We start from the raw sequence: 25,612 nt of genomic DNA, 5'->3' as shown, positions 1-25,612 counted from the left end.
TTTCCCCCCCCAAAAGCAAAGCACTCCCTTTTCTTTCATCCCCGAAAGTAAAAGAGGGAGAGAAAACGCCTCCAACGCCGAACATGGATCATGCTGAATGCCCCTCCCAGCCAGAAACTCCCCTAGTTCAAAGCACCACCATACAACACAATATAATTTACATTACCCAAAGCAAACAGAACCCCCGTACAGTTGGGTTTGCTTGCTTTGCCCTTCTATGACAATGTCGCCTTCCCAGTAGGGTGGGAGCCAGCTGCTTTGACAACACCGGCCGGATGGGCGAGGCTGCCGTTTGCGAAGCCTTCGCTGTAGATGACCCTGTCCCACCAGAACTGGCATTGCACCTTCTGACGATCGTTCATGGTCGTCATCTGAGCGGGCATGCCCGGATTACCGCGGCCGACGACCCCCATGCGTTCATCGTTTCCTTTGCCGAACAATGCGATCTGCCCCTTTTCCGCGGCCTGCGAGAACGGATCGACAAACTGCGTCCACGTCATGTTTCCCTTGACGTCCCCGACGTTCTGGTCAGATGCCGGGTTCGGGTCGCCAAATGCTGCAAACCGGGTCCAGTAAGCATTCATGGCGTCGGCCGTCTGATTGAGGCCCTTGAAACTTTTAATGACATTCATGTCGTGTGCAACAACGGGTGCCTCGTCTCCGTGGTCCGAGCCTCCGTATGCCGCTGACCGGGCCGCAAATTGATACACGTAGACTGGTGCCTTGGGCGTAGATGTGGATGCAAGCGTTGCCTGCTGCAACACGGGGCAAATGTATGCGTAATGAGCATATGCGTCATCTAAACGCCAGAATTGTGTACCGAAGCCTTTAGGGAGTGCCAGGGTGTATAGGCTTTTGCCGTCCGTTGTGTTGACGTTGGGGTAGATCTCGTCCATGAGCTTGATCGAAGTCTCGTTCAGGGCCGGTACCAATGATGTCATCAAATTGTTCAGAGCGCTGATATTAGATGAAGTGGTAGGGACGAAAATGGCGCCTTCGTTGGTGTCGAAGCCGGTGAGGATAGGGATCCGCATCACATTACCCTTTGCCCACGATTCGCGGGGCAGGTCTGGAACGACGCCGCCAGCCCCATCGACTGCAGGCTGGAAGGGCCATTGCAATGCGCTATAATACTTGGCGATGACGGCAATGGAAGCGTCAATGACCGTCTGAGCGGGCAAGGCGCGGAGCTTGGGGAATATCTGATCGTCGGGCACACCCGCGAGACCGCACTTGCTGATGAACTCCTTGAACTGCTTCTCAACCAGTGGATGAGTGGGGTTGAAGACGGCGCGCGCTAGTGCGCCGCCGGACTCCATGATGGCTTTCTGGAACGGGGGAGGTTCCTGAGTCAGTTTATTCGCCGGCGCATACGAGATCAGCTGGTGCCCGATCGAGTGGGCACCCGCGCTCAACCCCATGATCGTGACATTATCGGGATCGCCCCCAAAGCTGGCCACATTCTTCTGCACCCAGCTGAACAGGAACTGCTGGTCCTTGAGCCCCAGGTTCATCAAGCCGGACTGTTGGGTGAGACCGCTTGGGAGGAAACCAAGCGCCCCGATTCTGTAGTTGAAGTTGATACCGATGATGGGCATCTCGGACCAGCTCACGAAACTGGCCATGTTACGCTCCTTGGCGGAGCCCGTGATGAAGCCACCTCCGTGCACGTAGATGACAACCGGGAGCTTTGTGCCATTTCCGCCAATCTTGGCCATGTCTCGCTGCTTAACCTCTCCATCGTCGGCGTAGTGGGGCCGGTAGATGTTGAGGTTTAAGCAGTCTTCGTCGTAGTCGCGCCTCGAATTCCTCTGCGGACAGTCATATCCGAAGTCCACCGCGCGGTACTCGGTATCGGGTTTGCGATCCTTCAGCGCCTGCGGGAGCCTGAAGCGGTTCTCTCCCCCGGTTGACTGGGCATAAGGGATACCACGGAACGCCTGGATTGACCGTGGGTATAAGGTTGATGACGGCGTGATTTCGCCGATATAGGTTCCTTGCTCTGTTCGGACATTTACAGTTTCCTTTGAAGGCAGTTAGCACAACTAGAAATATGACAGTGATGGGCTGGTGACGGGAATGGGGTGAGGCCTTCACATCGTCTGAAAAGCATCGTGGGGCTGAGACATGACAGCAACTTGGCCCCGCCCGTGCATCGAATTTAGGTGAAGGGCGAGGAAGCTTTGGGGCCCCGAGACACTAAGTCGAACCTTCAACAGGGCAAATCCCAAATTTTGGGACGAAGGGAAGGCCCGAGGCAATTGTCATGGCAATGCGCGCGATGGGGAGGGGATCTTCATACCTTACTAAGGGGGTGTGACAAGTGGCCGGTTTCGTATAGTGCGACCATCAGCACAATGAGCGCAATTCCCCCAAGTATCGCGGCCGCAATGGCTGCGCGGATGGTGCGGCTGGGCGGGGAGCCGGTGACCCGTCGATAACCTGAGTACCGCTTCCACCACGGCAGCTTCCTGGCGGCGGCCATCCTGTCGTCGTCGCTGTCGCTATCGCTGTCGGAGGCTCGCTGGCCCTCGACGTCGGAGAAACTGCGATTGCTGCTGTCGCTGTCGGCTGTAACTGCGACCCGTGTTGAATCCTTCTTACATACTTGGGGCGGCGGGGTGGGTAGTTTTTCGTTGTCGGAGTGTGGAAACATTAAACCACCAGAAACGGTGGATTTGGCGAGAAAAGAAAAAAAAGGGAAAAAAAAAAAAGAAGAGATTCTCTTCTTCGATTCCCTCGTTCGGATGCCTTGAACACCGGCTGACGCTGGGAAGCGGATGTGGGGTTTTCCCAGTGCTGGTTCACCAATGTAACTGCCAAGAGGTCGGACAGAGCTGGGAGCGTGGGCTGTTACCAGGCCTTCGGGGCGTGCTGTGACTTGCTTCTGAACCGTGTTCGGGGCGTATTATTGCTCGCAGGTGAGATTGATTTGGTCTTGGCAAAAAGGGGACTTCGATTCCAGTGGACCGTGGAGCGCGAAAGGGGACCTTGGGGTAATATGGGTCAAGGAGGGAACAAAACAATGTCGATTGAACTTTTAAAAAGAAAAGACTTCTTTCTCCTCGGTGGGCGCCGACAAAGTGATCTTTCAAGTAGATGAAGGCCTCGTATCAAGTTCCAAAGCCTCGACAGGGACAGCGAGGAAGTTCCTCTTTGTATGAAGAGCTTCTGCTTTCTTTGGGTGGCATGAAACAAGTTCAAACAACAGGAAAATACGCATGGGTCTAGGCGACAGGCCCCTTGTTATACATGATGCATGCCTGTTCGAGATGTGTGTGTGCAGGTAGTGACTGTGATTCCGGCTGGGTACTGCCTGCATGTACCAACGACCCCAACTAGGCCAGGAGCGAAGCGAGCAGATCTAGTAGTAGTCGAGAGGAGCCAGCAGAGCTGAAGTACTACTTCGGCGTGGGTCAGGCTTCATGGAGACGAAAATACATCCAGGCTGAGACGATCAGTGGGCCGGGGAAAGACCGCTATAATAGGTGGAGGAGCCAGGAGCCAAGCCAGCGCAGCGGGCAAGTAGGAGGAGGAGGAGGCAGGAGGACAAACGATACGGACGGACAACGGGTCCCTTATTAGTGCTTGTCGTCTGTCGGGGCCTTCGGTCGCCCAATCCATTCCAGGTCGGGACTCGAACGAAGCGACTAGCAGGCTAGCAATTACCAAAGAATACGAGCTTTGGGGGAGTTGGGGGGAGATGGGCGAGATGGGACTTCAGCTCGCCGACCTAGCCTCCATAATAACACCAATACTATGATACATACATACATCATCTACCAGTGCCAAAGTCGACTACGGCGACCAGGAGCCCGCGGGCCCTTGACGAACCGGCTATACGGCTTGGCACACTTTGAACCAACGGTGGGCGCGGCACTTGGGGTTCGCTGCAAGCCAGACAGGCGACAGGTCGAGCGCCAGCGAAGCTCCAAGCTCGTGTGGCCCTTTTTGTTAGAGTTACACGCTACATGCAGACATGCTCTGATTGTTCGTCGCTCACCGCCGCATTCGCCTGCAGGCAGCAAGTAAGCATTGCTTCATCCACCCATTCCACCTATCGACGGGAGGCTCGGGGCGTCCAGAGTTTGCTCTGTTCACCGTGTCCGTGTTACTCGACAGGCAAACTTTCAATATGTGTTGCTAGCTAGTACAGCCAGCTGGCCAAACCTCCTCTCTCCTGTAGATCATGGGCAGAAAGAGAAGTTGGCGCCCACTTCTGTTTCTGTTTCGCACTCGCGCTGGTCCCCCTCTTCGAGTCCTGTCCTGTCCTTTGACGCCGTCCTTGCGTGCACAGAGAGAGGAAGGGGGCAGGCAGACAGACATGGAGATGCATGCAGGGCAGGGAAGGGCAGGATGTCGTTGGTCGGTTGGTGGGCAGTGCCGCTCATCAATGATAAGCTTCTCTGTCGTACAACCCCGAGAGAGATTTACTGCTACGGTACAAAGGAAATCAGTCGGGAACCCTGGAAAAACAAGAAATAGACAAGATCCGCCGGTTAATCAATCGAAACTTTTCCATTGGCTGTCAGTGCCACGCCTCAGCAGGGGTCTCTGCCCAGTGCCTGCCAAGCCCGTCTAGACTCGTCCCATCTTTCGCGCTCTCCCCCTCCCCTCGGGCCTCACGAACATGCTCTCTTGTGTTCACGGTAAGCCGTTAATTAGGCACTCGCTCAGCCCAGTCAGCATGCATGGCAGCTGAAGCTATTCCACCAATCTCGTCGACAATGTCGAATGCATCTATTTCGTCGCGCTTACACCGTTCAGGGTGGTCGTCGCGTGGTGGTTGTCAGCCGGTCGAATCGCATCATGGAGACACCATCGTGAGCAAAAGCACGCAAAAGCACACCCCCGGACAGAAAAGAACCATCGCAATGATGGGCGCATCCATCACTCCCTGCTAACCAGGGTACATGACTCCCAACTCTCCGGCCCCCAATTCCCCCCCTGTCAGCCCCCAAGCAGGCCTAGCTGCATAGCCCTTAAGAAAGGGCCCAAGTTTGGGGGAGTAAGCAAGCAAGCAAGTTGCAAGCAAGCAGTTGGCAGCAAGCAAAAGCCAACAAGCTCTGCCAATCTGCATTAATAAGACGGCCTCACCGTCGTCAATCATTAGATCATTAGCGCATCGGGGCTCGAGGCCTAAGAAAAGATAATATAAATCAGAGACCAACATGAAGATAACTGCAGATCAAGGACCTCATTTCAAGTCCTGCGACGCAATACAACAGAAGAAGAGACAAGCGTAATGGCGGCCCCCGGGCATCCGGATCCGGGGGAGCGAGATGACGGATCATCGTATCGCTTCTGAAAGCTCGGGCCAGAAAGCTTAGCATTCCGACTGCACCTGGTTCAGTAAATATTGCGAAGTCGCTGCTCAGAGACGTGGTGCATAATTCAGCCTGATACTTAAGATGAGGGCAACGTTATATCCGTAGGGCCATGAGTAAGAAGCCAATTTGCCAAGCCAGCTTGGATCGCTCACATCTCGACATTTGATGCTCTTGACCGTCAGTAGGCCTGCATAGAGCGAGCACATGCCATTCATTGCTCCTCTGGCATGCAATGGGCGAATGCAAACCCAATACGTCAGTCAATCCGGGAGAGCCCCCAAGCCACTATGCAGCTCGCAGGTAGAAATAGAACCGTGCATACACGTATGTACGGCGTAGGTACACCATCCACGCCTCCTGGCGATTGATCCAAAAATAGGGACCCAAAACACTCCCTCAACACTGAGGGATTCTTGTGCACCCTCAAAAACTGTACAAAGCACCAGTAAGGCCGAAGACAACAAGACAACCCACGTGGAGTATGCGCTAATGGGAAAATCGATGTGAAACAATTGGTTGATTCGATTGGATGAAAGGTTGGAAGTATGCGCAACCCTTTCGTGAGAAACGTGTTTGTAAAATACAATGAAACGCCTCTCGGCCCGCCCAATTGAGCAAGGCCCCCGCGTGTGGAGAGGCGCGCCCAGAATAGTATGTAAGTGAAGGCATGTGGGAATACACTCCTGACGATACCCAACCCGCATACGATGCCAGAAGCACAGCGTCATACTTCCTCTATAGAAACGCCGGAACTCGGCGCTGAAAACCCTCGGAAGCAAATGTAAAATAAACCCTTTTGTACAATGAATCCACTACCCGACCCTGCCGACTGGCTGGCCGACTCTCCAACTGCCGGCTGCCGCCCCAGACTTTTCTCTCTTGACGAAAAAGCCATCTAGTATTAGCTTTGTGGCGGCTGCATACGAAATCCACTCGGTTCCCCATTTGCGCTTCAAGCTACGAGATCTCTTACGGAGCCTACCGTCATCCGCTTTCGCTTCTGCTTCTCAGCCCACTCCCGGCTTCGAAGACGTGACTGCTCCGCTGCCTGCTCCCGTGCAAGGCGGGCCATGGCTTCGCGCTCGCGTCTTTCCTTTTCCCGATCTTGAGCGTACGAGTTGTCCTGCTGATAGATGTCCTTACCTCGGAGGCGCTGTTGCTGCACTTCCTCGATCGACACGGAGCCCCGCTTGCTTCCAAGGCTATTCGTCGAGCTTGACGTAGCCCGGCGGGCTTGTGACGAGGCGGTCGATTCCTCCGACGTCAGGTGACGGCCTCGAGGCTGAGACTGGTTGTTCACGTGGGACAAGGGTTCCCGAAGAGAACCACCAACCAAAGATGCCCGTTTGTTAGGGCTCGTCGTTGTCGATTTGCTCACGTTCTCCGCCAGAGCTCCCTTTTGACGCGCACGGCTGGTAATCGTCTCGCGGGGGATGCTAGCCGGCATTGTGCCGCTTCGGATGGGCCTCGCCTTGAACTCGCGACGTTTACGCTCCTCTTCCTCTTGGGCCTTGAGCCGCGCCTCTCGCTCTTCTCTTTTGCGACGGGAGATTGCCTCGCCTGGCAACTCAAACTTGGGTACCGTTGGTGCCCTGGCAGACTTCGTACGCCGAACACTACTTGGAGCAGGCACGGCAGCTTGCTCCGCAGTGGCTTTCATGGACAGGCGTGCCTCTCGCTTCTCCTTGAGACGCCGAGCAACAGCCTCGCCCGGAAGCTCAAAGGTAGGTAGGGTAGGTGCTTTGTTTGACTTGGTCAGCGGCTTCGGGGGCTGCAGGCTCGCCAAGCCTTTGTTAGTCGACTTCTTGGGCGTGGCTTGCACCAAAGGCTTCTCTTCCTCCTTCAATTTGGGAGAGTCCAAGTAAACCATCGACGCTGACCTCCGCGTCCTCGGAGATCTTTCCGGCTCAGCCGACTTGAGCCGGTATGTGGCCGAGGATACCGGCCTTGGGCTAGAACGGTCCACCTTCGACGCCGAGCCAGGGGTGTGGTGAGCAGCAGCTGAGAGCGATTGCATAGGAGACGTCGCTGACTTGGCTGAGATGGGGGAGACAATATTTTCAAAGTGGGCAGCTTGATCAAATGCCTCTAATTCGTCCTCGAGCTGATCGAGAGCTGCGACTGAATCTTCGATCCGTGGTGGGGAATTGGACGTCACTCTCACAGCAGTAACACTGGTCCTCCCTCGCTTACTGTTAGATGGCGGCGGCACCTCCTCGATTCTAACTTCAGGAACATGCTGGACATCTTTCGCTGGTGTGCCTTGCACCGCAGGTCGAGCACCAACTGCCATTGCTATCGGTGAGTGGGACTCTTTCTGGGGAGTAGCGACTGTTGGCTCTTGGTCACCTTCTAGAGGTGTCACTAGAAGTGTGAACGTATGCTGGTGGATTTCTTTCCCAGATTCGACCTTTTCCGACTGCCCGGTGGACGGCAGAAGATTGCACCCAAACAGAAGAGTTTGCACACTCGAGTGCTTCGAAGAATCAGTCTTGTCTGACTCGTCTTGAGATCCGGGATTTACTGGGACTTTGACCGTCAGTACCCACTCAAAGTTTCCCTGGCGATGTTTGGCGACTTGTTCTCCAACCGAGATCAGCTTGCGTGCAGATAAAGCGAGAGGATGTTTTGCAAATTGATGAGCTGTGATGAGGCAATGTCAGTACTAAAGGGGGTTCAAATATTCAAACAAAAGGAGGAAGCATGTCGACGTACCTGGGAGCTCGATGTAATGTTGCGTTCCGGCTGAGACACTAGCAGCTTCGGGCTCTGGTGGATCGCGCTGCTCGACTTCCGGCACTGTCTCGAGTCGTTCAAATGTATCGCGCCTGATTGGCGGTCGGATCAAATTTGCACAGGGTTGTCCCTTGAGTTTGGCCTGATGAATAGGCCGGCCCTTGTAGTGATATAGCTCAGGTGAATTCCCCAGATGGAGCCTCTTGAGCTCAGCAGCCAGCGACTCGACACGAGTGGGCGACTTGGACTGTCTGTTCTGCGCATCCGACACAGAGAGCGGCCGCAGAGGCGAGGTAAGACTCTGGCCCAGAGGTCCTACGTTGGCGCCTTCCACCGTGGAAGTCGAGCTGTCATCGTCTGTACTTGAGTCGTTGAAGATGTCGAAACGGCCTCCAGTCAATGCAATCGGGGCCATGGCGGGTCTTTGAATAGAGACCATGCTGACAGGGATCTAAAAGGGGGGCACAGGACAAGCAACAGTCGATGTCGACCAATACGGCCTAGACAATGAACAAATGTGCAAGGGTTAAATGAGACGATGATAAGTCGGATCGCAGCACGGCTTGACCGGCGAACCGTGTATCGCCAGAAAACGTGGTGGGGCAAGCGGTCGTGCGATTCAATGGCTTGCTTGTCTGATGGGAATGTGTCTTGCGGTAGAGCGAGTCCCGGGAACTATTGAACGGACAAGGCAATACTCATCTGTAATGCGGATGCTATGAGGATGAATGCTGGTCAAAATAGTCTCTTGGTAACATTGGTTGGAGGAATTGCAATGAGGACTGGAAATGTTGTAGCCTGACAGAAGATGGGAGCAAATACGACATGGGGGGCAACGGGGGTAGATAACAGCACGTCGTTGCTTCTTGTGTGTCTGTTACTCAGATTCATCGTCGTTTCTGGTTGGCTGTGCTTGCTTGCCAATGCTTGCACCGAAATATTGTTTTGATGTTTTCCCCGAAGTCTACTTCCCTCCTTCCCGTTTTGCAGGCCGTGCTACCATCCGAGCATAAATAGCCGTCAGGGATAGCTCTGTAGAGCTCTCTTTGCTTGAGCTCCCCCATGGCAACCGCTGACTAACACGCGTTTGCGAAGACGCGCCGTCGCTCGCCCCTCGGGATTGGCTGGGAGGCATAGTTCGAACAACAAGGGTTGCGGAAGGAGAAGACCAAAGGCGTACTCCTACTCTCAATATAGCCAAATTGACAACATATAGGCCAGCTCACAAGCCATCAGGTCGCTATCCAGCCGCCAGTTACCTGTCATTGCTTTCTTCACTGTAAAAATCCAATTTTGAGAGTTGGCGTTGGAGAATCAATGTATGTTATGTAGCTAACACCTTGAGGCGATTTCCCCGTACTCTGGGTCGCCCATCAAATTGAAGACTTTCGTTGGGCACTCAGAAGAGCCCGCAGGACTCGGCCAGTAGCTGAGATGCGACCTCTTTAATCCGCAACAGTAATGCTGCCAACAAAGCTGAAAAGTACCTAGGTAAATACACATCAACCAACTCAGGCAGAATGTACGTAGTATATGCAGCCTGGTGTCATAGCATAGTATACTATAACGAACGGCAATACCGAAAGGTGCCTCACGCAAATTGCGATATTTGCGCCTCATGCCATAGCATAACAGGTCGAACCTTTTGCGATCATCTCTGGGGATGAACACCTTGGCGGGTATTGACTGGTGCTGCAGGTGAACCCTTGTGGTGGTGGTGGCGCATAACATTGGCATCGATGCTTGGCAACTAGAGCCCGTTCGAGGCCACTTTCACCGCTGGAAGGGGCGTCGGCTCCGAAGAGCACCCTCAAAACGCAGGTACGGCAAGCGTTGCTCGCAACACGGCTCCACGGTCATGGTTTACGAAGGATGTGATTTACCCGCCCATCTCATTCGATTTGTGACGTTCCTTCCAGCCCCTCGGCCGCCGCCTGGAGTGTTGGCGCATGCTCTGTGGGAATTCGGACCAAGGTCTGCGGCAAGGCTGTAGTATCGTCATCGCTGGATGTCTCTTTGGCTTCGCTGGGTTTCGGGATTTTGGCTACACGAACCAGAGCAGATTAGTGGGTTTCCCGCATCAGAAGCATCGGGTTGCTCCTTACCAGAAGCCATGTTGATAGCACGCAGGACGTTATGCCAGTTGTTCAAAACCGTCGCAATAGCTGCCCACCAGACGTTAGAACGCATTCAATGTCCCCATGAGGCTCATCGGGCAAGGCCTACCTTCTGTTCCGTCGGACAAGGTTGACAGCTTCTGTTCCAAAGCCTCCATCTCGTTGGCGACTGCTGCGCTCAGTTCCCGGAGCTCTTTGAGGTTTTCCAATTCGGCTTTCTTCTCATTGATGCGGGATAGGAGAGCAGCCGACTGGCCCGTCGACTGCGCGTTGGGGTTGCTGGAGGTAGACCCTTGGCGCAGATGGCCTGAGAGGGAGCGCGTAGAGAAGGCCATAGTTGTCGGCCTGTTGCTGTTGATGTAACCGAATTGGACGTTGTGGGAGGCTGAAATCAACCAAGTCAATATGCGATCAAGACCGCGACCGCTTGACGGCTCAAGTGGCAGGTAGGCGGGGCCGAAAGTTGGGTAATTGGTAACGTCAGGCTTGTTCGGTAACGAACGAACGCTAGGTTAGGCGCGCACATGCATGTCATGCTCAGAGCTGCCCAGGATAGGGCTTCTGGGATTTCGAATTAACCAAAACATAGAAGGGAAGGATTCTGATGTGGCTCATCCTTACTTGAAAAATAAACAAATACAAGTAGTAGAACCGGGAAACTGGGGATTCTCGAAGCTGCTTTCTCCAGAGGTATGCTGGTCTAGCAGTCAATGTTGACGTGACTCCCTGAGGGGCTCGACAGCCCATATTTTGGTCCTCAAGCTCGCACGCCCGCCCACCAAGGCAGGAGGAGTGAGCCCGCATCCATCAGCTCGTAAGGGGCTTGCATCCGTCTCACCGAAACAGAGCTGATGCTGTCTTCTTTGCTGCACCTCTCAGCCTTTTTCTACAGACACATAACCGCAAACCAAAGAATGAATGAACTTAGCAATTGTATCTTGACAATGTGCATTTTTACATTTTTAGCCAGCAATTAGATGCACATTCGGTTCTCTGGCGTGCCATGACGCGCCGGCTCTCGAGCATGTGTCACGGCAGCTGTTGACATGGACCCCAGCAAAAAGGCCTTAGTACCCCCACAGCGGGCCCAGCACCAAGCCGCTTTAGGCAGTGTGTTTACAAGCCGAGATTACTTTTCCCGTCGGGTCGAGCTTCCACCCGTCTTGCTCACAACCTTGGAAAACTTTCAATCTTCCCAACCACCACTGTAATTGTACACATATCTGATTTTGGGTGACATTCTGTCGTTGTTGTCAACTACTCTTTCCGCCATTGAGTCCCAACGCGACACCGAATAACCTTTCGCCAATAGTTTTATCAAAAGGACGTCCAATCAACAAACCCCAATTGTCACACCCTTTCCTTAAAGGCAGCTGTTGTGGGCTCGAATTGCTGCCATGGCACGACTCAACGAGCCTATCATGGCTACGGCGGAGAGCCTAGAAACACGTACGCAGCCTTGCAGCCTTACGGTTCACTTTCAGGCATACTGACGAGCCTATGTTTACAGTCAGAAGAAAATTCCTCCGCCAAAATCGAGATATCGCCAGAATCAACTCCACACAATCATTGCGCATACGAGGCCTGGAAAATGAGTGTGCCCGCATGCTGTCAGAGAACCTCGATCTTCGCGGCCAGATTTTGCGGTTGGAGACGGAATTGTCCGAAAGTCGAGCACAGCGTATAGCTGACCACGCATTGGAGATCAAAGAGAAGATGGAAGCGCAACTTCTCGAATGGGGCTCCATGCTCGCCAGTCTGGGCCACGAACCTATCCCGAGGCATCACTCGCCAAGGCTTCCGAAGAAGGCGAAGACCCGATCAAGCTTTGGAATGGCCAGCTCGCCACGATGGAGACGCCGGAATACCGAAGAGATGGAATTCGCAGCACAGCAAGAAGGCCGACTTCCGCCGCTTTGGGAACATAAATCCTGCCCCCGAGAAACACTCAAGTAAGAAACTGTGACTGTCCTGACAGCAGTATTTTCATGCTAATGCTCCCCAGCCGAGAGGAGATCATGGCCCTATGCGAAGAGGCAATTGAGACCAACGATTCGCCCGACCTTGGTCCTCCACCAGTATCTCGTTTTGTCGACGAAGACCCAGTCAAGATTGATCTCCCAACCAAATCGCCTTCAGCCATTCGAAACATGTACGCCCTGGAAGATTCGCCGTCAGCACCAGCCAGGAAGAATTTGGTCGAGGTACAAGCGGTTGCAGTAAAGAAGGTCCAGACTTTTGAGAGCATTGAAAGGGCCGAGGAAGCTCGAATGTCTCCAGTTGAGAGAGAGGAGTCGGTCGAGTCCGATCCGGCGCCAGCCGATGTTAACGACGAGCCAGTACCGTCCACCAAGACGGTTGAACCGAAGACAATCAAGCCTACACCATCTCCCGAGCCGCAGCCACCTGCTCAAACTGTTAAAGCCGGTTTGAAGAGGAAGGCGAGTGATGAAGACGAGAAGGAGAATATGCAGCTTAGTAAAAAGGGAGGGGACGTGGCCAAGGCAACCAAAACACAGTCTGTCAAGTCCATCACGAATGATGGCGTTACGAACCGGCCCGTCAAGAGTTTACCTTCTGTGCGAAGAGATGTGCAGGGCACACCGGCAAACCCTGCGGTCATCACAGCAACTAGGAAACCATTAAGCGCACGAAATGCTAACGAGCCTGTCAACTCACCGACGAAATCGACAAAGCCAGCGCTGCCGGGCGACATCGGAAAGGCGAAACCAAGCACAAAGCGTGAGGAGCAAGGCAAGGAGCGAGTGGTGAAGTCGAAGAAGAAGTCAGAGGATGTACAGCCCCAGATCCCGGCCCCCGTCGAAATCAGTGGACCGGAGGAGCAGCCAATTGCCCCAATCGTTGCCACCATTGACATCGAGCCTGAAACCATGTCCGCCGAACCAGACCTCTTCGCCCCTAGTTCACCAGAACCGCCAGTAGCACCAAGAGAGAACCTGAGAGACACACCCCCTCCGACCGAAATATCAAACGATGGCGAGACCAGCCGGCCGAGTCGTAGGAACAGGACTGCAGTTAGCTACGCAGAGCCGAATCTCAGGGACAAGATGCGACGTCCCACAAAACAGATGCTCGATGCAGTAGCAGGTGAGGGCAAGACGGTCCGCCGCACTAGCCAGTCGAAGCAAAGCGGTGACCTGTCGTCAATTAAGTCGGAAGAGAAGTCGCAGCTATGGAAAGAACTTCCATCTGCCAGACCATCGTCTGCAGCCTCGGAAATTGCTGCCAGTCCCCTGGTCCAGAAAATAAGTCGAGCCGAGCCTCCTGCTGATCTGCCAATGAGCGTGGTCACGGACAGGAAAAAGCGCAGCTCGATGGCAGCGCGAGAATCTGACACGAAGATGGATGTGGAAGAGAACGAGAGCGGCGATGTCTACGATTTCCCCGATATCTCGCCACGTGCGGATTTGAAGCAATCGACGCTTGAGGGAGGCCGAAAGTCTCAAAGGTCCAGGCACGGAAAATCTTCCATAAACAGCGAAGAGAGTGGTTCCAAATCGCAAGAGAAGGCACCCGTGTCTCGAGGCAGCAGCTCAAGGAAGAGAGCGTCCATGATGGCACCAAAGACGACGAAGATGATAGACTCAGAGAATATCGATGGGGATAGTATGTCCAGCATGTCTTCCACGGATGCAGACAGTATTGTGTCGACTAGGGAAAAGTCGTCAACGCGGAGGAGGAGCATGATGCTGTAAAGGACAGCCCTGGTTTCATGGTGGTGCCAACGTATCTGGCTTTGGATACAATACGGAAGGTGTTCTGGTGTTTTTGTCTTTTCCTTTGATATCCTGTCTCTGAACGATTAATGCTTGGATGATGCCCCCCTTTTTCCCTTTGTCAAGAACGAGAATGAACCAAAATGTCGTTTTAGTTACTTAGCCATAGCGTCGGAGTACGACTGTGATTTTACTCTGATGCTTGATACCAATTATGAACTTCCAAATTCTTACTTTCCATTGCCTTCAACTTTGATGACTGTCATGCTACGGGCCTGTTTGTGTGGTCATTTCCAATGAACTGTCTCGTTTGATTTGGTGTTATTGCTGATTGATGATCTGGATGCTCGAGCCCACGGCGGTCGGGCGGCTAATGTATGAAGCATCGGGCTCAATACTCGGCTTCTCGTTCCATTCATGAAATTCTTTCGGCCTCCCATCATTAAGTGGTGGCAGTTCCTCGTATATCATTCCCTGGCTTTTTCTCCTTAAGGTACCCGGCTCGAAGTTCTAAACCTCAGTATCATGACGAAGTGCCTGTGGGCTCTACAGGTTTCGTATACGTAACCTTCTCTACTGCAACATTCTCAACCCCATTCGCGTCTTTCCTCAGCTGGTAGACGTATAGCGTGAGTGAAATTCCTTGGACCTAGGAGTGTCAAGTTAGCAAATGACCTTGGTCCTCGAGCATCCCGAGCTTGCTGTGCAACATGTCCTGTCGTGGTTTCCATCCAGTATCCCTTCTCTTGCTCACTAAACAGCAGAAGCACGGCGCGGGGGGGGCCGCAAAAGTAAGATGAGACTCACATCCATCAAGCAGAAGCTCGGCACCATCTCCTCGCCCTCCTTGGTCCAGCCGGTCGTGTAGGCGCCCGTGGCGGACCCGGGGTTGACGAAGAACTTGTCCATGTACTCGAAGGCGTCGAAGCGGTGGGTGCCGCCCCAGCAGAGGACATCGACGTCGAGTTTGTTAGCCTCGGCCAGCAGCAGGTCGGGCTCGGTCGATACGAGCGTGAAGCCCTCGACGAAGCCGACGCGCAGCGAGCCGTGCGTCACGACTTGCGAGAGGGGGAGGGAGGTGGCTTCGACGTCGAAGCGCCCCTTGACGATCTTGAGGTCCGGCGCGATCGAGCGGAGGTACTCGTACGTGTGCTTGTCGGTCAGGTTGCCGAGGCAGAGGGTCTGGCCGATCTTGCCGGGGAGAGGAGCTTCTTGAACTGTGTAAATTTGCGCGAATCAAAGGTTAGCAGTTGCGATTGTATCCAAGGAGTGCGGTGCAGTGCAGGTCGCATCTCTGAAGGGCGGTTTGCCGTTCGATCTGGGCTAGAATGAGGTCGTACCTTGGCGGGTATGTCCAGTGCCCGGTCCGGGATGTGAAGATCGCCGATGACGAGAATTAAGAAGGCCATCTTTGCTGTGTTTGCGGCCTTGGTTCTGCTGAATCACGAGAGTTGTATGTTATCGGCGAAGGGCGGCTGCGGTGGACAACCGTCGCAGTGTTGTCAGCCTCTAGCTGGTGTCGGATCTACCAGCGGGGCTGCACGGGGCCAGTACCTCCTAGTCTAACAACGATCGACGTGCAATGAACCCCCCAATGGCGGCACCGAATCGCAGTATGTATCGCGATAATCTCTGGAATATTGATGTCGATGTCCTTTGCGAATAGAGACCGGTACGTATGTTCTGTTTCGATCGGTCGGTCGGTCAGCCACCAATCGTGAGCTTCGGCGTAGACTTGACGTCGACTGCTCTAGCTCCTGGGCCGCCAAACAAAACACCCCTCCAATGCACCGACCTACCGCTACAGGACCTTAGCCGCCTATTTTGGACCCCTGTCGCGCTGTCCAGTCCAATTGAGCGGAACACAGTCCAGCTTTATCCCGCCCGGACAGGGATCTGGTACTCCAAGTTGATAATAGCCTTGCCTGCTTGCTTCGCTGGAAGCTTGCCCCGAACACGGAGCTCTGAATTGGATATTGTAACCGTAAGAGTCCCATAGAGCTCCAGCTTCTACTTCGCCCATTACACAAGCATATTATTAATAAACCAGATACCAAAAGCCCACCTCGAAGGTGAAGTGAGCGGAACTGTTCAAGACAAAACGGGGCATTTCCAAGACAGATTTCAAGCAAGCCACCGCCTTCGTCTGGCCGCCGGAGAAGAAGCTCTTTTGTATTGTACCGGATATCTCTCGGCGTTCCTCGTCGACTCGTCCAAAGGTCTGCCAATTGCAGTCCCCGTGCAGAACCGTGTACATTCGCCAGACTTGGCCCGAAACAGCAAACCTAGGAGCCCATCAACCCATTGGAAGTTGGAACCTCCAGCTCAGCCCCCAAGTACAAGTACTGCCCAAGTCAAGCTTTCGGGCCTCCCAGACAAACCAAAATGCGGAGAGTAGCTTCAAGGCCAGCATTGCCCCACCTCGCCGGCAGCTCCCCCTCCTCACCCCCATTATCGCTCCATGTAGCATCATCCAGCCCTTCTACCCGGCTGTCCCTGATCTCGCAACATCTCTCTGGCGGCCCTTCTATTTCTAGTCCTTCCAGATCTCGCAACATCTCTCCCATTCAAACCCGCAGGCTCTCAGTATCATCTCAGCGCAGCATGTCTTCTCAACCTGAACACCCGACCCTGCTCATCCCGGGCCCCATCGAGTTCGACGATGACGTCCTCCAGTCCATGAGCCATTATAGGTCAGTTTAGCCTCATCCACCTTTCGAGCGACTACCGAACCGCCTTTGCATTTATGCATTCTTTAGTTATGATAAAGCAAACAACACTTCCTACTCGTGTGATGAGCTTCTACTAATACTATGTGCCTGGCAGCGAGTCCCATGTCGGACCCGGATTCGTAGCTACTTTCGGCGACACCATCTCGATGCTGCGCAAGCTCTTCCAAACCACAGATCCCTCTGCGCAGCCATTCGTGATCTCGGGATCCGGTACCTTGGGCTGGGACATCGTGGCCGCCAACTTGGTTGAGGCGGGCGAGGATGTCTTGGTTCTCAGCACCGGCTACTTCGGAGACGGATTCGCCGACTGCTTCGAGACGTATGGCGCCAAGGTGACCAAATTGTCTGGAACCGTGGGCGGACGACCGCAGCTTGACGAGATCGAGAAGGCTCTTAAGAGCAAGAAGTTCAAGATGGTCACCGTGACCCACGTCGACACTTCCACTGGCGTACTGAGCGAGTTGGAGAACCTTTCCAAGTTGGTCAAGAGCGTGTCTCCCGAGACACTGCTCGTTGTGGATGGCGTGTGCAGTGTCGCCTGCGAGGAGATTCAGTTTGACGCGTGGAAGTTGGATGGTGTCGTGACTGCGAGTCAGAAGGCCATTGGATGCCCGGCTGGTCTGTCGATATCCATGTTCAGCGGCAAGGCCATCGAGGCCTTCAAGGCGCGCAAGACCCCGCCCGCCACATACTTTGCGTCCATGAAGAACTGGATGCCCATCATGCAGAATTACGAGGCCAAGAAGCCGTCGTACTTCGCGACGCCCTCGCCGCAGCTGATCCACGCCCTGCACACCGCGCTCACTCAGATCCTGTCGAAGCCCCTATCTGAGCGCTTCGCGAAGCACCGCGAGATGTCGGATAAGATTAAGAAGGCTGTGGCGGACCTGGGTCTCAAGCAGGTCGCTACGAAGCCCGAGGACCAGGCTCACGGCATGACGGCCATCTACCTGCCAGAGACTGTTAAGTCGACCGACTTGTTGCCCAAGTTAGCCAAGGCCGGTGTCGTCTGGGCTGGGGGTATCCACAAGGAGATCGCGCCCAAGTATGTGCGGTTCGGACATATGGGAGTCAGCGTGGTAAGCATAATCCCCTATCTCTCCGTATCTGACATATTTTCAAGCCGTATATGCTAATTGGTTTTCGCTAGACGGATCCTGCCCGAAAAGACATTGACAAGGCTATCAAGGCTCTGTCAAATGGTCTTGAGGAGTGCGGTTACAAGGCATAAGCTCGGGTACGGAATGGACCGCGAATTGGGGCGATTGGATCATGAAGGGCTATATGTACATTCTGCCTTATTATAGAAAGGTAGAACAAAAACGAAGGCCCGGATTTCACAATATCTAGAGGCAACTCGTCAGCTTATACTGTCAAGACTTCCTTTTGCCAATTCTGTCCCAATATACGACACTCTCTGTATAATGCCTCATCAAGGATATTGTGATCGCCAAGTCTGCTGTTCCTCCAGCGCGCATTGCTGCACTGTTGATTTGTGCCTCTGTAGGTAACTTACCTTATAAGGTGGACCGAACCTGTCAAAATGCCGCTGGTATTATAAATCGGACAGAGCATCTAGCTTACGAAAATCCGTCGTGATTTGAAGATAGTTCTCAGGAACCACATAAAATCCTGTAATTTGGTAGGTGGGCATTCAGCGAGCTCGCGAACTCGCGAGGTTGAACGGAAGGAAGGAGATCCGACGGTGCGGCGGCCAGGGAGGTCCACAGACCGGACCACCTGGAGTCACCGATGGACACCTGGGTATCCGCAATGTCCCGGTTCACGGGCCGTTTGGGGATTGTGATTACTGGAAAAACGACAGTTGGTCCTCTTGGGCTGCCGTACGGGGGAGGATGCGGCTAAAAGCAGCGAGGATGGATGGATGGATGGATGGATGTTGCTTGATTGTTTCGGCGTTAAGGGGTAAAAATGGTCGTTGATGCCCGAGTTATCGAAAGATGTATCACACAAATACCTGAGAATAGTCGTATATCACCAATTGCTGGTTTTGTTTCGAGTCTGCTACATATCACGTAGTCTATTGGGAAATTGCTAGAATATACATATAATGAACCAGTCATAAATGGTGGACAGAATCAGCACTTCCTCGTCGTTTCGAAGGAACCGTCTATAAGAAGAATAAGCCAGAGCGGCAACCATTTTGAGAGAGGTTCATGCAGTATCCGAATGAATGGCCTGGGACCATGCATTGTGATCAGAAAATTAAGCTCACTCGCTAGGCTGCAGCAGTGTCATGATATCATCCTATGAGGCGTGTAAGTGATACCAGTACTGGATCTGCTTACCAAGCAAGGACCAACCTTCTGTGACATATCTAAAAGAGAGGAATATTAATTGATGTAGGTTAGGTCAACGGCACCTGACATGCTTTGCTGCTGCTGCTGTTGCTGTAGACAGTTGCTCTGGTGCCTGAAGGCGGCTTGGGACCAAATTACTAATAAAATAATCGGGCCTAACAATCCCAATAGCTTGGGTGGATCGAGGGAGGGGCGCCTAGGAACGTCGTCACCTAGTGATTCAATGAGGGGCAGAACGAGGGTGTGATTAAAGCCCGCGGCCGCGAGACTGAGCACCGAGGTGCCTTTGAGAAGACACCAAAAGTTGCCTGACCTAATACTGGCAACACTCGTATAACTTCTCGAATGGGCTAACCAAACATGTAAATACCTGGACACTGGAGTAATTGATAGAAATGCGATGCGTCGAATTTGCTGTGTTTACTCGGCTGTTATGGCAGCTGTTACCTACCTAGGCTGGCTGTTGTGGTGGTGAAATTCGTTGGTCGGGAGTGTCTCCTGGTGAGCTCTCATGTTTACTCACCACCACCCTGTAGGATAAACTTGGATAGGTAATCAACCCCAACCTCAGGAACTCAGCCGCCTTCTGCGTTGCTTCTTACACGTATTGGGATAATCTCGATCGTACTAATCAAGTAGGCATGGAACTGGCATAACCATTGGATGCGATCCGGACACCACCGAGCCAGCAATTGGTGGTTGTTCCGTTAACACAAGTCCTAAGTAGCCTGTCAGGCCTGCTGTCAATCTAATCTATACCCTGTCTGCCCCTCACTTTTTTTTTCGCTGCGCTGCTCCTACCAACTACGCGCTGCCTCCTGCACTGCTGAGCGCCCGAGTGACTTCAGACCAAACCAAGTGACAGTGACTCCACTACTACCGCGCGACCTACCCGCCTCTTTCTTTGATTTCGGAATTCTGATACTAGTTACCAGCTGCTGCTGCTTCTGCTCTGCTGCTTCTGCAATTTCACGAACTCTCCTCCACCTTTGCCTGACCGTAACTTCGTCCAGTAAATTTCTCTTTCACGCTTTCAGGCCAGGCCTTCTAGACCTGCATTGTCTCCCACCTAAATTGACACACGACGGCCGCCTCGGCAAGCTCCCCTCTTTGATCACACACACACACACACACACACACCTCTGCTGCGGGCGCGTATCTTGACCTCGACCTTGTCCGCACATCCACCACTCACCATGGCGCCCACGATCGAGGAGCTGGACGTCATGGTCCGCTCCCTTTTACGAGGGCCGCGGCGAACAGGTATGCCATTGATTTCCCGGCTCCCTCAATTCTCGGCCTCGTTATCGCCTTTGCGCCCCCTCGCAATCTGCTGCAAGATGCAAAGTACTGACTTTTTGGTTCCCCGCCTCTAGCAAAAAGCTGCACAAGCCGCTCTGAACCAGGTAAGCCACTCCCAGAGCTCCCTCTCCTGTGTAATTAAGCAGGCAGGCATGCTCTTGAACTCGACGGCTAATTGATTGTTTGCGTGTCTAGTTCAAAGAAGACCCCGATGCATGGCTACTCGTCGATAAGATCCTAACCGATGCTTCATATCCGCAAACCAAGTGTAAGGGAGTCCGCGCTGCTGCTGGAGTCGTGGCGAGGCTAACAAAGTCCTAGATCTTGGTCTCCAAGTCCTCGACCATGTTATCATGACAAGATGGAAGGTACTCCCCCGCGAACAATGTCTGGGTATCCGCAACTTCGTCGGCCAGAGCATCGTCGACTGCTCCAGTACCGAGGAGTCGCTAAAGAGCCAACGCACCCTGCTCAACAAGCTCAACCTGGTGCTCATCTCCATATTGAAGCAAGAATGGCCACACAACTGGCCTACCTTTATCAACGAGATCATCGGGTCTTGCCAAATAAGCCTCTCGATCTGCGAGAACAACATGATCATCCTCCGCCTGCTGTCTGAGGAGGTATTCGACTATTCGGCCGATCAGATGACCTCGGCCAAGACGAGGAACCTGAAGACCACCATGTGCAACGAGTTCTCCCAGATCTTCCAACTCTGCCAAGAGATCCTCACCACAGCGAACCAGCCTACCCTGATCAAGGCGACGCTCGAGACGTTATTACGCTTCTGCAACTGGATTCCCCTCGGCTACATCTTCGAGACCCCGCTGATCGACACCCTGCGCACACGATTCCTCGAGGTCCCGGAGTTTCGAAATGTAACTCTGCAGGTGTTCACCGAGATTGGAGGCCTGACGACGGCTGCCCACGGTCAACCGAATGCCTACAGCGAACAGTTGGTCAAGATGTTCTGCGAAGTCCTCACCACTATTGCGACCATCATTCCTCTCGAGCTCGATCTCAAGAGCACGTACCCTCAAAGTAACTCGAGAGATCAGGAGTTCATACAGAATTTGGCCCTCTTCTTGTGCAACTTCTTCGGGCAGCACGTCGGTCTTATCGAACACCTCCCGAACCGCGATTACCTGACGCACGGCCACTTCTATCTGATCCGCATTTCGCAGATTGAGGATCGGGAGATTTTCAAGATTACCCTAGACTATTGGCTTAAACTGGTCCAGGAACTTTACGAGGAGATGCAGGCTGCGCCAATGAACGAGATGGCTCCTTTGTTGATGGCGAACCCAGGAGCTCTCGACCCGAGTAGACTGAACCAGCTCCCACTTCGGATGCACAAATATAAGGAGGTTTTATCGAATTTGCGGGTGGTCATGATCGAGAAGATGGTGCGACCCGAAGAAGTCCTCATTGTTGAGAACGACGAGGGTGAGATTGTGCGAGAGTTCGTCAAGGAGAGTGACACTGTTCAGCTCTATAAGACAATCCGAGAGTGTCTGGTGTACCTGACGCATCTTGATGTTAATGACACCGAGCAGATCATGACGGACAAGCTGCAGAAACAGGTTGATGGCAGTGAGTGGTCTTGGCACAACTGCAACGTTCTGTGCTGGGCCATTGGCTCGATTTCGCTGGCCATGAATGAGGAGACTGAGAAGCGTTTCCTCGTCACTGTCATCAAGGATCTGCTCGGCCTGACTGAGATGAAGCGCGGCAAGGACAACAAAGCGGTCGTTGCCAGCAACATCATGTACATTGTCGGGCAGTATCCCCGATTCCTGAAGGCCCACTGGAAATTCCTCAAGACGGTGGTTAACAAGCTCTTCGAATTCATGCATGAATCTCACGAGGGCGTTCAGGATATGGCTTGTGACACATTCATTAAGATTGCCCGCCAATGCAGACGTCATTTCGTCGCGCTCCAACCCAACGAGAACGAGCCATTCATCGAGGAGATCGTCAAGAATCTCCCCAGAATCACGTGCGATCTCACCCCCCAACAAGTACACACCTTCTACGAGGCTTGCGGATACATGGTGAACGCACAGGGTAACAAGCACATGCAAGAGCGTCTGCTTGCTGATTTGATGGGGGCTCCTAACGCTGCTTGGGATGAGATCATCCGTGCCGCTACTGCAGATCCTACCGTCCTCCAAGACTCCGAAACGATCAAGATCATCGGCAACATCATGAAGACGAACGTGTCAGCATGCTCGTCAGTCGGACCCTACTTCTATCCTCAGATCGGCCGCATCTATCTCGACATGTTGCAGATGTACCGCGCCACAAGTCAGCTCATCTCGGAGGCTATCGCTCGCGATGGAGAACTCGCCCCACGAATGCCCAAGGTTCGAGGACTGCGAACTATCAAGAAGGAGATTCTCAAGTTGATTGAGACTTACGTGGACAAGGCCGAGGATCTCCAGTCAGTTCGTCAGCAGATGGTTCCCCAACTGTTGGATTCGGTGCTGGTTGATTACAACCGCAACGTCCCTGGCGCAAGGGATGCGGAGGTGCTCAAGGCCATGTCCACCATCATCTCGAAGCTTACTGGATTGATGGAAGACCAAGTGCCTGTCATCATGCAGAACGTGTTCGAGTGTACTCTGGACATGATCAACAAGGACTTTTCGGAGTTCCCCGAGCATCGTGTCGAGTTTTTCAACCTGCTCCGTGCCATCAATTTGCACTGCTTCCCTGCCCTGCTGAAGCTGGACAACCGCCAGTTCAAGTTCGTCATTGACGCTTGCATGTGGGCAAGCAAGCATGACAACCGTGATGTTGAGGGCGCAGGCCTTAACATGTGCCTAGAGCTCATCAACAACATCGCCGAGAAGACGGATGTACAGACGGCCAACGCCTTCTTCCAGCAGTTCTTCATTACGATCCTGCAGGATGTCTTCTTCGTCCTTACCGATCCCGATCACAAGGCCGGCTTTAAGACGCAGTCGATGCTTCTCATGAAGCTATTCAACTTCGTCCAGCCTGCCGAAGGCGGTACGCCCAAGATCCAGGGACCGGTATACACCGATCAGGCCCCTACCGGAACGTCCAACCGCGATTTCCTCGTTAACTTCGTTGGAACTCTTTTGAGTAAGGCGTTTGGCAACCTTCAAGTGTACGTTCCTTCCATTTTTCCTTCCCTTTCCTCCTTCCTTCCCTCCCTCCTTCCTTCTTTACTGGATGTGGAGTAATCAACTACTAACTGTTTATTCCATTAGTGCCCAGATCAACGTCTTTATCGAAGGCTTATTCACGCTCAACAATCAGTATGATAAGTTCCGGCTGAACCTGCGTGACTTCCTCATTTCCCTGAAGGAGTACGCCGGCGATAATGCGGATCTGTACGCCGTGGAGAAGGAGCAGGAGGTCAGGGACAACCTGAAGGCCGATCGGGAGCGGCGATCGAAGGTCGGTGGCCTGCTCAAGCCGTCCGAGATTGAGATCGACGACGATGAGCTGTGAAGTTTCTTTTTTTGGCGTGTGTGATACCAGAATAATATAACTCAGAAGGCACTTTTGAGGACGATGATGATTACTACGTTTTTCTTCTTCGGATGGTGGAATAGCCATCGGAATCAACGACGCCTCTGACCGATATTGGGCTACTTGATGAGTCAACAATGGAAACCAAAAAAGGGAAGGAAAGCGAGACGGTGGTTAGTCCATTTGTGCCGTGGACCATCAAGCATGTTTAAGTGGCGGGCCAAGGTTACGCGAGTGGGCTGCTGTGGCTCTTGGTAGACAGATAACAGTAGGCATTCACGAGTTGGTGGCAATAAATCTCGACTATCCCATTAAGTGACAGTGCTGCTACTTGTATAATACTTTGTAGAGGTGATTACTAGGCTGGGTTATCCAACTGCCTAGACCATATGCCCCGTGGAATGAACGTTTGGTCTTGACTAATATACCAGCAGGATTATGCCGTCACAAGGCGTACAACGACATATGCTCGTGGAAGCAGCGATATATCCGTCAAGGGGGTAACCTTCCTGCCCTGATCAGATATTCCTCGTTTGGTCGTAAGCGGTGGTATATCTAGACGAGACGGGACGGGTCTATGGCCTGCTGAGGTGTTGTGTCCATAACACCTGCAAACTAGATAACGTGGTTTACCACTACGCGACGCATATCACTTGGCGACGCACCTTTTCCACTTCTCGACCTTTTTACATAAATTAATTTAATTACAACGCTTAAAATTAATTAAAACTACTCGCTATCTAATTCTTCGCTTAATTTTATATTTTTTTTATATATTCGCGCATTATAACCTATTTCGCCGTAAATATTATAACGCTTTTTACCGGTCGCCCTTCGTTTCGACGAACCCTTATTTTTATTTTTATCGGGCGCTAAACGCTTCTTTTTTACTTTTTCGTTTTATAGTTACTAAAATTTCTTAATAATAAAAGCTCTTTTAAACTAAACTCGCGACTTTTTAATTCTCCGGCGCTTAAAAAGTGCTAAATTAGCCTCTTTTAATATATATATTTTATCGCGTATAAGGGTTATTTTATAAGCTATTTTAATTATACCTTTCGCTATTTAATTTACCGCATTTAAAATTAACGTTAGAAAGCTTCTTTAATAAGTAAACACCATTTTTTTAATATAAATAAAGTGCTTAATTATTTATTAAGGGTTAAACGGCGTTTAAGGGTTATAAATACTAGCCGTTCCTAAATAAAATAAGTTAAGTATAAGCGTTTAGAAACGTATATCCAGCTTATTAATTACCTCGTTAAGGTTATAAGGTATTAAACTAAATACGCTAAATCTAAATTTAATATTAATTTCCGTAAAAACAATAAAATACGCGGCTTTAAAAGCGATAAAAAACTCGAGTTTAATAATATAGTTTATAAAAGCCTTAATAAATAGCTCGATTTTTTCGAATAAGCACGCTTTAAAAGCGAATAAAATACTATATCGAAAAATTAAAATAAATATAATAAATAAGGAAGTATATTAATAATAATAATATCGTTATCCTAGTAATATACCTCGAATTCGGCCGAAATATAGCTCTCGTAGCCGTTAAGAATTAAAAAGCGGTAGCGACCCTTTGTTTACGATCTAGTATATTTATCGAAATACTTAATTTAGTTTAGGCTTATTTCGTTATTAATCTAGCTATTAAAAGTCGGCTTAATTACTTAGTCGCCCGGTAAATCGGTTTCGCGGGACTAGTTTATAAGGTAATATTAGCCTTAAATAATTAAAAACGGCGGAATACACTAGCCTTACGAATTAATATATTTAATCGCCGTTATTTATTCTTAATTACTAAGCTAAACCGATTTCGTTTTTTTA

General features: G+C 52.0%; 7 protein-coding genes across 7 annotated transcripts; 3 read left to right on the top strand and 4 right to left on the bottom strand.

Moving 5' to 3' along the window:
• Nucleotides 1-215: 215 nt before the first annotated feature.
• Nucleotides 216-2,485, bottom strand: PG986_009816 (uncharacterized protein; the record flags this gene model as incomplete). Its single annotated transcript, XM_066846038.1, has 2 exons — nucleotides 216-2,002; nucleotides 2,308-2,485. The coding sequence occupies 2 exons, from the start codon at nucleotides 2,483-2,485 to the stop codon at nucleotides 216-218; spliced, it is 1,965 nt and encodes a 654-aa protein (XP_066698436.1).
• Nucleotides 2,486-6,282: 3,797 nt separating this feature from the next.
• PG986_009815 (uncharacterized protein) lies at nucleotides 6,283-8,505 on the bottom strand (the record flags this gene model as incomplete). Its single annotated transcript, XM_066846037.1, has 2 exons — nucleotides 6,283-7,973; nucleotides 8,046-8,505. 2 exons carry the CDS (start codon nucleotides 8,503-8,505, stop codon nucleotides 6,283-6,285), a joined length of 2,151 nt encoding a protein of 716 aa, XP_066698435.1.
• A 1,453-nt stretch (nucleotides 8,506-9,958) lies between these two features.
• PG986_009814 (uncharacterized protein) lies at nucleotides 9,959-10,518 on the bottom strand (the record flags this gene model as incomplete). Its single annotated transcript, XM_066846036.1, has 3 exons — nucleotides 9,959-10,110; nucleotides 10,172-10,231; nucleotides 10,293-10,518. The coding sequence occupies 3 exons, from the start codon at nucleotides 10,516-10,518 to the stop codon at nucleotides 9,959-9,961; spliced, it is 438 nt and encodes a 145-aa protein (XP_066698434.1).
• Nucleotides 10,519-11,580: 1,062 nt separating this feature from the next.
• PG986_009813 (uncharacterized protein) lies at nucleotides 11,581-13,899 on the top strand (the record flags this gene model as incomplete). Its single annotated transcript, XM_066846035.1, has 3 exons — nucleotides 11,581-11,632; nucleotides 11,694-12,135; nucleotides 12,189-13,899. 3 exons carry the CDS (start codon nucleotides 11,581-11,583, stop codon nucleotides 13,897-13,899), a joined length of 2,205 nt encoding a protein of 734 aa, XP_066698433.1.
• A 544-nt stretch (nucleotides 13,900-14,443) lies between these two features.
• Nucleotides 14,444-15,329, bottom strand: PG986_009812 (vacuolar protein sorting; the record flags this gene model as incomplete). Its single annotated transcript, XM_066846034.1, has 3 exons — nucleotides 14,444-14,569; nucleotides 14,728-15,111; nucleotides 15,261-15,329. 3 exons carry the CDS (start codon nucleotides 15,327-15,329, stop codon nucleotides 14,444-14,446), a joined length of 579 nt encoding a protein of 192 aa, XP_066698432.1.
• Nucleotides 15,330-16,305: 976 nt separating this feature from the next.
• On the top strand, nucleotides 16,306-17,883 carry PG986_009811 (alanine-glyoxylate aminotransferase; the record flags this gene model as incomplete). Its single annotated transcript, XM_066846033.1, has 3 exons — nucleotides 16,306-16,613; nucleotides 16,747-17,731; nucleotides 17,803-17,883. The coding sequence occupies 3 exons, from the start codon at nucleotides 16,306-16,308 to the stop codon at nucleotides 17,881-17,883; spliced, it is 1,374 nt and encodes a 457-aa protein (XP_066698431.1).
• A 2,286-nt stretch (nucleotides 17,884-20,169) lies between these two features.
• Nucleotides 20,170-23,758, top strand: PG986_009810 (uncharacterized protein; the record flags this gene model as incomplete). Its single annotated transcript, XM_066846032.1, has 5 exons — nucleotides 20,170-20,202; nucleotides 20,350-20,379; nucleotides 20,471-20,543; nucleotides 20,597-23,411; nucleotides 23,515-23,758. The coding sequence occupies 5 exons, from the start codon at nucleotides 20,170-20,172 to the stop codon at nucleotides 23,756-23,758; spliced, it is 3,195 nt and encodes a 1,064-aa protein (XP_066698430.1).
• Nucleotides 23,759-25,612: the final 1,854 nt, after the last annotated feature.

This window comes from Apiospora aurea, assembly GCF_038362705.1.
Source record: "Apiospora aurea strain CBS 24483 chromosome Unknown utg000006l_segment0_segment0, whole genome shotgun sequence".
Lineage (NCBI taxonomy): Eukaryota > Fungi > Ascomycota > Sordariomycetes > Amphisphaeriales > Apiosporaceae > Apiospora > Apiospora aurea.
Note: the sequence above shows the minus strand (reverse complement) of the source record. Positions and strands in the feature narration are given on the sequence as shown.